Genomic DNA, 14,982 nt, shown 5'->3' on the forward strand with positions numbered 1-14,982 from the left:
TTTCAAAATGAAATCCATAGTCTCTTAACGGAGATATAAAATATTCCCTTGAGATAAGTTTAATAGGTTTAGTTATTCAGAATGTTAGGCCTAACTACTTTAGTAAGGAGTTACTAAAGTATATATTTATAAAATTAATTTTATAAATATAGGATGGATAACTTAAAGGATTAAACCTGGTACTCAAGAATTAAGATATAGTAATCTAGCCCAATTAGATAATCAGTGATAAGGAGAGAAACATACAGAATTTTGTAAGAAAACGAAATGGTTTATATGTGAGTGTTGGACACTCTATTATTCTCCCTTGAACACATTCTTATAAACTAATTGAGAGATCACGCTTCTTGGGTGTTAGTGGAATTGGAGTGAAGATTAAAAGTGTTCCCAAGTAATTCTAATTTTTATTTTGAAATTCACCACATCAATGTACACTCTCTTATTCTTATATTCTAAAATTTACATAATACATGTTATCAATTGCGAATGAAGTAGATTCGTTAATTTTTCCATTTTGTATGTTTTGTATGCAATACAAACATGTATTTTTCCAACAAAGACAATGCAAATTAGAGAAAAAAAAAAAAAGTTGATGACAAATCTTAACACCGTGCTCTTGGTGATACAGAATTCTTAAAATGTACTAGTCACAATTCCGTAGAAAGCTAACGATAATAGATCTAAAGAAATACTATCTCACAACATATTACCTATCCTTAACACCGTGCTCTTGGAAAAATTATAGAGTCTTCTGGTGGACCACGTCACTTGTCCACCATTCCACTAAAAAACTTCCACTTGTTTAAAATTGTTAAATCAGTAATTAATTTCTGTTTAAATTTTTTTTTTAACTAACAATTTTAAACAAGTGGAAGTTTTTTAGTAGAATGATGGACCACATCACTTGTCACCATGTGGATCTTATAATTTCTCGTGCTCTTGGTGACACAGAATTCTTAAAATTTACTAGTCACAAATCCGTAGAAAGCTAACAATAATAGATCTAAAGAAACACTATCTTGTTAAAATAATAATAATAATAATATTGAATGTCCAAAAATTTTTATTGAGAGATTTGTTTTGCAAAGTACATTAGGATAAAATTGGTCAAAATTTGCTTCAATTATTATATTATTATAGCCAATTTTTGTATAGTATTATTTTTATATGATTTCAACAAGGACAAATTCATTTATTATACATGAAATCACGTTTAAGACCTATATATGCCAAGGAGAGGGGGGTGCATAAACCCAGCATACGAAATACCTTCCCCTCATTATAGTCTCTACCTTTATTCATTTATATATATATATATATATATATATATTAGTAGTAAACTCACGCGATGTGTGAAAATATATAAATATTATGTAATTGAATATAATATATAAAAAAACAATAATTACTTCAAGTATTGTATATTTTTTTCAAAAAGATTTCTACAAATATATCATTATATTATATTTTTTATGTCTGATTAATATTTTTTTTTTAAAGGTAAACCATATTCTTCTAACTTCTGTTATAGTGTGTTATATTTGTATAATATACAATTAAACTTTATAAGTTTCAAATTTATTATTCAAATTTCTCATCTCTTAAGGAATAAAGAGATTATCATAATAATCAAAACACATCATAAAATTTCAATGTTATCTTAACCAAACTTATAACGAAATGAAAGGAATGAAAGATGGACTTTGTAATAATTTATTACTCAAACAATTGGCAGGCATATTATATTCGTAGCCATGTAGATTGTGCTTTAATATAGACTCAAATTCCTCTTTCCAAAAAAAAAAAAAAAAAACTAGGCATTAACTCAAACCAAAATTCAATCAAAGCTATAAAAAGAAGAAATGAGACTATGTGATGAGAAATTATTTATTAAAAAAACACACACACACACACAAGACCAAAACACAATAAAATAAAATGAAAACTATCAACCTTAATTATTGAGAAGAAAGAGTGCATATAATTGTTAAAGGAGGCTGTTGAGATCAACTTGAAGAACAAGAGCAACATCAGGTAGAACGTCTTCCATCCAGATTACCACATGGGAAGATCAAATAGCTCTCCGTGCAAGTGAATGTGCTAAAGTATTACAAAGCCTGCTTACATGAGAAAAATTAAAATCAATGAAAGATTGGGAGGCAATGTGTTGCACATCAATTGCTATGTGACCAAACCGTGCTAGCAATCTATAGCCACTTCATAGGATGTAAATCAACCTTAATTAGAGTTATAAAAGAGAACAAAACCAAAAGAAAGTAGAGAGAGTACTCATAGTTTTTGTGTGGGAAAAAATATATTAAATGAGAGAAATGATATCAAATTTATATAAAATAAAATGGAGAGAATAAAGCCAAAATATAAGAAAGAGAAAATGATGAAAGAAGTGTAGTGGCAAAGTAAAGAGTAATGGGGAGCTAAATAGGCAAAGAATAAGGGAAAATGTTGGAGGAAGTGTAACAAAAGGTGTGAACTAATAGGGAGAAGATTTTTTTTTTTTTCTTTTTTTGATAGTAGAGAGAAGAAAAGTTTAAAAAGAGAAAAGAATAGATAGAAAATAAGTAGATGATGTGGCTCAATGATTAAGTAGCAACATTTATTGTATATATATATATATATAAAGATAGAAAGAAAATGATGACAAGGCCACTGATGTGGCTCAACAGAAGGAAACATAGCATTTATTGTAGCTACACTTTAGCTTATATATATATATATATATATATATATATACATACTTGTAATGACTTGCTCAATAGTTTGTCTCTAAAGACGATGAGGTTCTAATGTTGTAATGATCACTTGCTTAATAGTTTGTCTCTAAAGAGGACGAGGTTCTAATGTTGCCGAGCGCAAAAGCCCTACTCCCTACATGTTTTTTCCATATCTTGTATGAAATTGGACTCAATGATACAACTAATACATTCAGGGTTCTCCTATCCAAAGTTGTCAAAATTGGGATCCTACGTAGGATCATTGAAGGTAGGTGGGATTGTAGAATCAGATCGTGAATCGTAAGATCCTACATATTTTTAGATTTAAAGCAAAAAATACATTGATAATAGTTTTGTATGTTGAATAATCACGTAAATTATAAATTCATCCATAAAAAAAACTTAGATTTGCTTCATATGATGTAATTTACATGTCATACATCGCTAAGTCTATACTAATGAAACAAATAATATTTAAGTTTTGACCTAATGTATGTAAAAAGTCCAATAAATGTTTAATAAACAACTATATACCAAAATATTTATCAAAACATATGGAAAATATTTTCCAAGTTCTAAATTCCAAGTTTGAAATCCAAAATGTTAACGTATATTATGTTATGGGCTTTAGGCCCAACTAGATTACTTGTATAGCACACTTGTACTTGTACTACAATTTACTTGTACCGCATACATATGCCTCCTATATAAAGGTACTGATGTATATTCTTTAATTATGAAATACAATACAATCATTCAGTATTTCTAACACAAAATAAGTAGCAAATGGGAAGTAGCTAACTACAATATGAAATCCAAAAGTAAGATGAATATTAAAGTGAAGTAAACATTTAATTATTCTCATTCTAAGGTTCTTATAACCACCGTCCTAAATTCTTAATCATCATCATCTATTTCATCATCTATATAGACATTATATATTTTTATACTAGAGCTGCAAAAGACATCAAGATACAATTTCACACTCAACTATTCAAACTATACCACTTAGCAATAATTAAAGAGCATGCTCAAAAAAATCAATTAATCAATATACAGATACAAGCATAACTGATAAAATTATATATATATATATATATATATTATAGTAATATTATAACATAAATTAGTATATTGATCAAACAAATTTAACAATATTATAACTTAAAAGGCAGCAAAGCCAACATCAAATTCTTCATTTAGAAATGATAAAGCATTCCTTCATTTTGATTACAAGTAAACTAGAAACTAGAAAACATTTGCCTAAGTTAACATAATTTTATAAAATTAAAAATAAAAAGTCATACCATCACAACATAAAAAAAGTAAAATAAAATAAAATAAAATAAACCCTTAAAATTTCATCTAAACAAAAAATTTATCCCATAAAAAAAAATATATAAAAAACCAAAAATTTATGTTTTTGGTAGGATCGATAGGATTCCCTACAATCCTACATACGATCCTACCATTTTTACAATCCTGATGCGATCCTAAACATTTTGATGAGGTGGGATCGTAAAATCGTACAATCTTACGATTTAGATCATGATTTTGACAACCATGCTCCTATAAAAAAATATAAATAAATAAAGGGTTCTTGTTTAGTTCCCATAAAGGATCAAGCTACACAGGTTCAAACATGCAGCTCAGGTCTAATGTTTGAGGGCAAAGAGATCTCTTCAATTCCTCCATATGTTATGGGTATAAGTACATGGAAAGGTGCATCGGATGATTCACTTTACATACACTCCAATACCTTCCTCCCCATCCTCTTTACCTGCACACCGGTACTCTTGCTTGCTTGATATGAGAGAATCTCTAGCTAGCTAATTAGCTCCCCAAGTTGATATATGGGAAATGAAAGACTATGACAGAAAACAGAATATATATATATATATATATATATATTTGGCTTCCTGAATCAAGAAACCAAATTTAAGCAATGCAACCTTTGTTAGGAGCATAATGATGTTCAGTCTATTGATGCTTGCAAACATGGATTTTAAATTGATACAGGTGTAATGATCTTTTGCCCAATTTCTTCTCTATTTTTCACAATCTTGTAAGTTCTAGAAATTAGGGTAAATTCCTAACTGAATTTAGTTTCCCCAATTAACTTCAGCCATGCAACTACATCGACCAATAAACCACATTAAATTTATTGTCATAAGGAGAAGATAATATCATTTGAGCTGCAATAGTCAATATAGTCACATGGTTGAATTTAATTGGAGAACCTAACCCTATGTTTGAATATTCCAGCAACCTCCCCACTCCTCCCCTCTCCTCTCCCTCCATTCCAAATATACCATTAGACACTGCAAATGACACATGCATGCCAGTATCTAAGTTTTTCCCTAAAAACAGCAGTTCCTGTGGTTGATTCAACGAAGATTTGAACCTCCCCAGGAGTCCTAGAGTAATTGGATATGTTTGGTAGAAGGTAAGTTTTTTTAGACTTTTAGTAGCCAGTAATTGATTTGCAGTTATATTTTAGATCTTGAAATAGTCCACTACCCTTACTGCAAACACTGGAACACTAGCCTATCTGGTTAATTTGATTAAGTTGTTTGGTTATATATATATACTAGTCGCTAACCCATGCGATGGACGGAAATAGCTACCGGATGAGTTTCAAGGAAAAAAAAAAAGAAATAATTTTTATTTATTAATTTTTTTGTGGGAATGAATAAGAAACCTAATTATATATATATATATATATATATGTATGTATGTATGTATGTATGTATATAATATATGTTGTAATATATATACTAAAAGGTGGTCATTAAAAGCCCATAACTATTCAAATTAGATATACCAAAAGGTGCCTATTGAAAGGTCATAATTCTTCATATTTGATATATATTAAAGGTGTTTATTGGCCAAAAAGGTGCATATTAAATAAAAATGTGTCTATTGACCGAAAATGTGCATATTAAATGAAAATATGCTTGTTGAAGAGTTATAATCTTTTGAGTATAAATAGTGGTTCATATTCATTTTGTAACTTCTTCTTAATTTCTTCTCTTTCATATTTCTTAGACACACAAGAAACCTGTGGGTCTTTTCCAAAACTTCTATTTGTAAGTTACAGTTCTTTGTTAAATAGTAAAAACGTCCAAAAATTAAGCCACACCAATGGTGGCAATAATAATACTGAACGATTTCTTTATTTGGTTACTTTTTCTCAACTTTTATCTTTAATCTTTCTTCGAAACACACGAAACATGTGGATCTTTTCCAAAATTTCTATTTGTAAGTCGGTTTTTTTTTTTTGGTTAAATAATGAAATGGTCTAAGAATCAAGCCACACCAATAGTAGCAACAATAATATTGAACGATTTCTATACACACCTTACAAATCCTATTCTTCTTAGATTTCTGATTCTCTTCCCCACGAATCAAAACAATCCAAAAGTATTTAAATATATTATACCATGAAAACTGATAGAGAATCAACCAAATTCATATAATATATTATAACAATGATTGTTATATATATCATACAATTGCAACAGTTATATAAAAGGTCAATTAAGTGGGCCATTAATAATAACCGAACATTATCGAAATCTTTCAAAAAGTTTATCAAATAGTGCAATCAGTTATTGCTATATATAAATATATATTGTGTATTCCGATTCCAAATGGTGTGGGCAATAAGTTTAGAAAATAAAAAATGAAGGTTGAAAACAAAACTCCCTTTATGTGCAAACACGATTTTATTTATGCAAAACTCAATCACCAATAGTAGAACTTATATAATTATCCCAATTCAATCGCAAAATAACTTCTCAAAACTTATTTAGTGCACACACAGAAACTTTCCACGAAAATCACAAAAATAAATTAAGAAAAATATGTCTTAAGATTGTTAGATATTATTACACAAATAATTTACTTTTGTAATTTTGTGAATAAGATCAATAAACAATATATGCACAAATCTGATCATGTCCCTTAGTTAAGGATGCCGTGTTTTGATAGTTTTTATATTATCTAGGAACACATAAACGTGTATTGGTAATATTAAAGTTTAATGAATCGTGCTTTTGTATTCTTGAAATCCTTTAATATATCTTTATATATATGGATTCATATGCATGCGAATCATGTAAGCCTTTTAACTAATGCTTTGAAGGTATATCAGCTCAAGTTTTTTGTTTTTTCGGCACTGATAAGTATAACTGATGGATGAAGTGGCCCACAGTATATCTTTTAAGGATAGTGCCGACTTTGCTATAGTTTTTTTATTAGTGTTGTACACCATCAATCTTTATATAGGATTCATGGCCTGATCACTTCAATCGTTGGATTAGTTTAGATCCTTGAATTGATAATATATGCATGATGTTACTTTTAGAAGTTAACTATGTAAACATTCAAGGAATTCAACATTCAAGGAATTCTCTTTTTCGGTACTGATATAGATGCTCTCATGCTTGCTAGAATTAGATTGTTAGGAATTGTGCCCTAAGAGAAATAAAGTAAAACCTACAAACCAAATGAATAATGAATGTTTGATATAAAACTGACCAAGATACGATGATCAACAACATGTAGAAGAATCACCACAATCTCCAGGCACAACGAATAGAATTGTGTGTCACTCTCTCTAAAGATTCTTTTGAATGAATGAAAAAACTAACTTTTTAAAAAGAAATGAGGGATGCCTCTTTATAGGCACACTTACACCGGTTCAGAATAGGTGTAATTGTGAATAGACATATTAAAAAGATACAATTGTTCAGTGTTTTTAAATATATATGTGGCATAAATTTGTGTAGCCACATGGCACAATAAGAAGTGGTCAACAAAAAGTCAAATGTTTCGACTATTAGTTATCATATAGATATATATATATATATATATATATATAGAATAGTCGTTTGGATAATATTGATCCAGCCTTCATGTAATCATCCATCTTGAATTTCCTTATAAATAGACTTACTTTCCTTTTTAATTTCCTCTCATTTTATGTTCTATGTTCTGATGTTCTCATTAAAATTTCAAATTCTTAACCCCGTCAATCCCACCCAAAATGAAAGGTCCCCCCACCCCAATACATAATATATAAAGAAAGCAAAGAGAGAGTGAACACTTGATACTTCAAAGTACATCAGAGTCTACTAACTCTGATTTTCTCCGAAAGGAAAGAGTAGCATGGAATGATTTTGAACAACATTTTATCAAGCAAATTTGTTATATATTTCAAGTAGAGATCAAGTGTAAGCAAAATAGAAAGGGAATAGGCAAAAAAGCACAAAATATCCTTCGGACCAAAATTAGTTTCACTTTAACATATATTGAGTATTACCAATAAATATCCTCACCTCATTAAGCAGCCTTCAGAAGGGAACATTGTATTCACTCACTATTATGGAGTGAAGAGCCTCTCGTCCTTTTAGATTGAAGTTAGGATATACATTTTGCAAGCATGAGGAGCAACATGTGCAGTCAATCGAGAGCGTATACTCTTGGAAATGAATGAGTGCTGAAAGAAAACTGGTGGTAAGTTTTCTTGCAAAAAATACAGTTAAAGTGACAAAAAATACATATATCTTTGACTTATATTGAAGCATTCTATGTGTTACCATTTTGAGAACTGAAGAGTTTAAATCCACGACCAAGTTGAAGATCCTATATTAATAATGCATTCTATTCTATTTTTCCCACATAAACTATGTTAGAGGAGGGCCAAGGCCAAACAATATGCAACTTAAGCCAAACCCTTTCACTTCCTACCAACAATGACAATAACAAAATAAAAACAAAAAACCAAAAAAAAAGGCCCGAACCTTCTCATGAGGACACAGTTGACTGAAAGTGGTTAAGTTATGTGGTTCCACCACTTTAACAGTCATGTTGAATGAAAGTTCAAAAGCAACTACATCCATGGAGTCCAAACAACATAAATCTGCCTACGTGAAGTTTAAGTATCCATGCATGAAAAAGGAACCAAAAAACTGAAAAAAGGAAAAATGAAGTGTATCATACCGCCCATAAGTCTCGAACACTAACAGGATTAGATGGAGAGAGTCCAACCTCCCTCCATCCCACTGATATGGGAGCCCTATACTTGCTTCTATTCCATAATACTATCACCACTCTTCTCGATGATAATGGCCCTGCCCAAACCTGCATCACATTGATGAGAAACATAGACAAACTCTTCTTAAACTGTGTCTGTGATAAATCATCTAGATGAACTAGAGCAACTTAGGCAGGATATAACAATTTGCACTATGATTTTTAAGTTAAGATGGCTAATTCACAAAGCCTTATCATTGCGCATTCTTTTTCTTTTTTGAATATGTAGGATTTGAACTTAAAACCTATGCCAACACTACCCCACTCCTTTACCACGTGAGCCTAGGCCCAAGGTTGAGGGATATAAGTTATGGTTGCAATGTTATATGTTTATTTGCAAAAATGAAGAAAAACAACAGGTTATATACCTCTAGACCTGCTTTCGATCGTATTTTTCTTGCTTGCACTCCCAGTGGATCCTGATTAACATCAATCACTTCCTTGTTTCCAAGAATCCTTAGAGTTTCTCTGCTTGCAGATCGGATGTCACATCCGATAAGTAAAGGGGCCTGCCAGAATAAGGATTTCCATTTATCACAACATGAAAGTCATAGAGATGTTACACAATACAGGCATCAATTCTGGACTAACTTTCATTATAGCCCAAATGCTAAAATGAGATCGATACTCCTCCAAACTCATGCCTCCATTGCCCACTTCCAACATGTCAGGATCTATAACAATCAGAATTGGAAATAGTTTAGTGAAATTGACCCAAAGATCAGTAAATGAAATGTCAATGGAGATTGTCTAGTTTTCTTTGTGAATATAATTTGTATCAGAGCTATAGCTGTTGACACAAAAACAGAAAGATGACAATCTTAACTCAGGCTAATATTGAAATTTTGGCAATTACCATTCCACCTGCCAGGTCCAGCATATCTTCCCCAAATGTTGTTTTCATCTGCGATTGATGTGATACTGAAAAGAGATATACAAAGATTAAAGAACTTACTCAATTTCTAACGTCAGACTGACCTCTAAAACCAGAGCCAGTTCAAAAACAAACATGGAAGCAAAAGGAATGAGAGTTTGACCTTTCCCAATTGTCTTTTATGTCCGTTGTAGTTCTCCAAGCATTACCATACCGACTGGCCCATTTTGCTGGATTCTCTTCTCCCCTATGAGAATATTTTCCTGTCAAAATCTATAAGATAACATTCAAAAGTTTCTAGAAAAGTGTACGTTATACAATAACAAACAACAATCAAACCTTAGTCCCAAATTTTTTGGGGTCTGCTAAGGATCCTCAACAAATTAGTTAGGGCCAGTCACATACTTTCTTTCTGCTGTTCTATTCTATTCAAAGTCATACTCTCAATTACTTTTGTGATTAACATATCATTTTAGACTGCTTCTAGTAATGTTTTTTTTTGTCGTCCTCTACCTTTTCTTTCATTCCTTCAACTTGAATCAGCTCACCCTTTCTCACAAGTGGATTAATTGTTCTCCTTTGAATATGACCAAAACATCTCAAGCAACTCTCACTCATCTTTTCATCAATAAGAGTCACTACTATCTTTAAGCACATTTCTACAATTCAAATCTTATCTTTCCATATATGCCCACTTATCCATCCTAACAATCACATTCATCTTAATAACTCAATATTCAGTACCATAGAGTATGGTTAGTCTTATTACGATCTTGTATATTTCTTTAACTTAATAGGTATTATATGATTACACAATACTCTTTATGCACTTCTCCACTTCATCCACCCTACTTTTATCCTATGATTCACATCCTACTTAATCTCTTATTCTTTATGAATTATTGATCCAAGATATCAACAAATCTCGTTCTTCAGTATCTCTTGGCCATCAAGTCTTACTGCCCCTTCATCTATGCTTCTACTTTAACTAAACTCATTCCATGTACTATGTTCTAGTCCCACCTAATCGAGAGCCTTGACTTGTAATTTTCATTTTTTGGTATACTAGGTTTTTCACCTTCATATACACAGCATAGCTCAAAGCATGCTTTTAGGGGTCCCTAAATCCTAAAGCTCACCAAGACCTGTCCTAGGTCCTTCCCTAGATCATCATTAAAAAAAAAAAACAAACACTCTACAACAACAAGTTACATGCCTTGCAAAAAAATTATCCAAGTAACTTCCCTGTCTTTTGAAGCAAGAATTATAATTTACATCCTGAGAGGCTAGGAAGGAACATCCAAACAAGAGACCAACAAGTTACTTCTAGTTTTCAAAGCCTAATGTAACACTCAAACAATTATACTTTCTTGAATTATGATGCAGATTGTAGATATGCTAACTAAAACATGCCAGAGCATGCAGATACTCACCCCTTAAAGAATTTGTGATATTAATGGTCCAACAAATTAAATACAATTGTCTTACCATTCACATATAGCGTAAAGGATTGGCCTGGCAACCTTCTGCAATGCATAACTCATCCTAGCAAATCTGTCACAGAGGAAGATATATTCTAAAAACACAGGCTCTCACTAGTATTGAGCTACCTTTCAGCATTATAGCAATTATAGAATGTACAAAGCTTCAAAAGATAATACCTATCTAGAGGCTTAGAACCATCATGGTAGCAGTTATCATACTTCAAGTAATCAATTCCCTACAACCAAATGCCCCATAAACCAATCACCATCACTATTTCCTAATTATGTAGTAACAGACTAGAGGAAACTAACCCATTCAGCAAAGGTTCTTGCATCTATATCTTCATGCCCAAGAGAGCCAGGCATTGTCTTGCTGCAGGTTTTGTAACTAAGGAGATAAAAAGATGGAAAAAAAAAAAATGAAAGTCATTGTATATAGTCAAAGGAAAATATAAGAGTTACCACCAATTTTACTGATAAGGGGTTACAAACTAACGTGGAAATTAATGTGATTTGTACCACTTTAACAACTTAGTAAATAACTGTCTAAGACTCTGATTGTAGTATAACTGATTGTAGACTCTGACAGTTAACAACTTAGTAATTGATTACTTTGATTAGTAACTGTCTCAATTACTTAGTAATCAAAAAGTAATCAATTACTTTTAAAACTCTAAATAACTGTCTAAGACTGAATTATTTTGAGATTAAAAGTTGGCATATATGCCAAGTTGAATTACTTAGTAATCAATTATTAAAATTTGTAGTATCACTAGCATTACTCTAATCAAAATAATTGAAAAAAAATCCTACCCAGCATCAGAATATATGCCAAGTTTTAATCCTTTTGCATGAACATAGTCTGCAAGGGCCTTGATTCCAGAAGGAAAAGTAGAAGGTTTTTCCCTTAAATTACCCCTCCAGTCTCTCTTCCCTTCTGCCCAGCAATCATCTGCCATCAACCATTAGAAATGTGCGAGTCAATATGACAAAATGGTTCGAATCTATTTATGTTAATTTTCACCAGGGTAGCAAGACGGATTAAAAATTAAATAATATGAACAACAAAGTAAAATAAAAAGGGAAACACCCTGTCTCTAGTTGCTAGATGGGTAGGAATTTATTCCACATTCTTAAGAAAGATGTCGTATCTAATGCAGAAATTTACCACTTTTGCGGGATAGCATAAAAATTCAAAATTTGTTGCAAGTACTAAAGAAATAGATTTGAGGATGCATACCAATATTTATATATTTGTACCCCAGTGCCGCCAAACCGGTTGAAATAAGAGCATCTGCTGTTCTCAGTAACCAAAAGGAATAGCAAAGATTAAATAAAACAATCCTTGAGAGGGCTAGAACCTAGAAACTCTGAACAGTTTCATAGAAATAGTGACCATTTGTCATTAGAAGTGTACATTCAGCAATGATATATTAGATCAAGTATGTGCCGTATTAGATTAAATGTTGTGATTGGAGCCTTGGACAGCATCTGCAATGACGAGAAGGTATATAGTGTTTCCGCTACGTACAACATCACACTCACAGCATATGGTTTCCATCGGTAGGTGGGGCCAACCCTGTATGTGTGATGTTGCATATAACGGAAACATATAATACATACATTTTTTTTTTCCTGCAATGACTATAGTTGATTTGACTTTCCATTTTCAAAGGCTGTTGGAATGTTCAATTGGTCTATTCTCTAAATCACATTAATGTTGGTCTTGGTCATTTGTGAGGAACCTAATTAGGAAGTTCCTTTGCTTTCTTTAGCTAGGTAAAACTAGTTTGAGGTCTTCAAGAAAATACTCTCTGAGAAAGGACTGGGTCCTCCTATGTCCCGCGCAGGACGCGGTCATTCGCTGGGGATGGTTTGGCACCCTAGGATGATTCCTGTGTGCACAAGCATTATATGAAAGCTAAAACCTTCCTTGAAGAAATATGTTTAGGCAATAGTATATTGATGTAACTGACCTTAATTGATAGAGAATGTTAGAATAATGAAAAACACGACAATACTTTGAACAAAGAGTGTCACTACAAAAAGTACAAGTCAATCTACGAAAGTGGATCTCCATTTGCATTGAATATAATAAAATCATAGAAGAAAAAAAAAAGTATTAAGTTTATTGTAAAGAAAAAAAAATACTAGGCCATCTTTTCATTAGATGAAGGGCCAAGGGTCTTTTTAAATTAATAAAAGATGATGATTGTACTAAAGTAACTGAAAAACCATTATTATTTAATAATAACAAAGTTCAAAGTAAAACGAAACCAAAAAAAATATATATCAATAAGCATCGAAAGTGGTACCAGTAGTCTTCACAGTCCATTCATCTATGTTGCATTGAAAATGATTCCAGCTGTTCCAACTACAGTAGTCAAAAGAAAATTAATTAAAACAAACCAATAATATCTAATAACTCAAATTTAATTTAAATCAAAAGGGCAGGTGTTAGAAAGTATTGCAATACCCCATTGGGGGCGTACGGGCAACGCCATTTGTAAGAAGGAACTGGGTGTAATTTTGATGGGTATCGGTATCGCTGCTGTTGCTGCTGCTGTTTCTGAGATTCATACTAGCATGTGCATGTGCTATTTTAGCACTGCATAAAACAACAAAAATAACAAGAACAGAGAGAGAGATGCCTCTCCAACTCATTGTTTTATATGTGGAGGCTTAAGAAGTGGAAAACTGAAGATTGACTATGTGGGTATTTGAACAAGTAAACGAAGGGCAATGGAAAAGAGAAAGATAGATCTGGAACCATGAAAATGATTAACATTAACAACAAAAGTATACGAGGATGGTTGTCGGTGGGAGACAACCTTCTTATTAGATTGAAATATGTTACTTTTAGTTTTAAATGCATAATTGTAAATGTAGATTATTGGTGGGACAGTTGAATTAATGTTGCTTGTCTATTTGCACAGTGAACCAATAATCACGGTTGCACAAACCAGTTACCGGGAGAATCATTATCAGTGACTCAACAGTTGCATCACCAACGATCTTCCAACTATTTCAACTCAAGCAGTCAAGAATCCGTTTAATTTCAATCAATCTCCTCCCCTACTTATAATAATTGAATTTTTAAAAAATATGTAAATAACAAAAGGACAAAGTTACTAGTTTGAAGAGAAATTTTTTAAACCTTCCTTGTATCTTTTTATTAAGTATGTGTTTGGATTGGTGTTTCACCAGCTACTTTTGTGATTTTTTTTTTTTTTTTTTTTTTTTTTTTTTTTTTTTTTGTGTGTGTGCACACGTTTCAGCTTTTAGGAGACAATATGCACTGTTTAGTGGGTTTTGTGTACTGTTCACGGGACCTACAAGTACTTTATTTAAAAAAAAAAATTAAAATGGGTTCCACAGTACTATTCACGTATTTAAAAATTATTTTGCTACAGTATTTTTAGTTTTCAGCAAAATTAGCAATATCCAAACAGACCCTAAATCTGAATTCTAGCAAATTCTCCGTTAAATTGTATTTTCTTGTTATGTTTTTGCAAAATTTTAAAAAGATAAAAAATCACTAGTTATATTTGATGAGTCGGGAAATCTTCCATGTCCAAACACGGTAATGGACAACCAAAACACCATAAAGAAGGCATTCAATGCAAGAGCCATTATGGTCAGACGAAGCGAGCATAACAGCTCAGAAGTCCCCATAAACACTACATTAATCACTAGATACGTTACTTAAACAAGCAATTAAGCCACCATTGAAGGCCTCCAACAGCTAGAAAGGTAAAAGCATATATAAAGGAGGTCAGACCTAGAGCAAAAG

At 31.7% G+C, this 14,982-nt stretch overlaps 1 protein-coding gene across 4 annotated transcripts; it reads right to left on the minus strand.

Annotated features, from left to right (window-relative positions):
• Positions 1–1,934: 1,934 nt before the first annotated feature.
• On the minus strand, positions 1,935–14,036 carry LOC126725903 (alpha-galactosidase-like). 4 transcript variants are annotated; one of them, XM_050430917.1, is made up of 15 exons: positions 13,666–14,036; positions 13,505–13,563; positions 12,430–12,486; positions 12,003–12,141; positions 11,502–11,577; positions 11,367–11,425; positions 11,194–11,259; positions 9,869–9,952; positions 9,688–9,752; positions 9,423–9,505; positions 9,200–9,340; positions 8,739–8,879; positions 8,074–8,235; positions 6,093–6,131; positions 1,935–2,117 (listed from the first exon to the last, which is right to left on the minus strand). In XM_050430917.1, exons 1-13 carry the CDS (start codon positions 13,851–13,853, stop codon positions 8,146–8,148), a joined length of 1,248 nt encoding a protein of 415 aa, XP_050286874.1. In that variant the 5' UTR covers positions 13,854–14,036; the 3' UTR covers positions 1,935–2,117; positions 6,093–6,131; positions 8,074–8,145. The 4 variants fall into 4 exon arrangements, with proteins under 4 accessions (XP_050286874.1, XP_050286875.1, XP_050286873.1 ...); XM_050430918.1 differs by lacking the exon at positions 6,093–6,131 and having other exon boundaries at positions 8,075–8,235; positions 12,430–12,483; XM_050430916.1 differs by lacking the exon at positions 6,093–6,131 and having other exon boundaries at positions 8,075–8,235.
• Positions 14,037–14,982: the final 946 nt, after the last annotated feature.

The sequence above is a fragment of the Quercus robur genome, chromosome 5 (genome assembly GCF_932294415.1).
Source record: "Quercus robur chromosome 5, dhQueRobu3.1, whole genome shotgun sequence".
Taxonomy (NCBI): Eukaryota; Viridiplantae; Streptophyta; class Magnoliopsida; order Fagales; family Fagaceae; genus Quercus; species Quercus robur.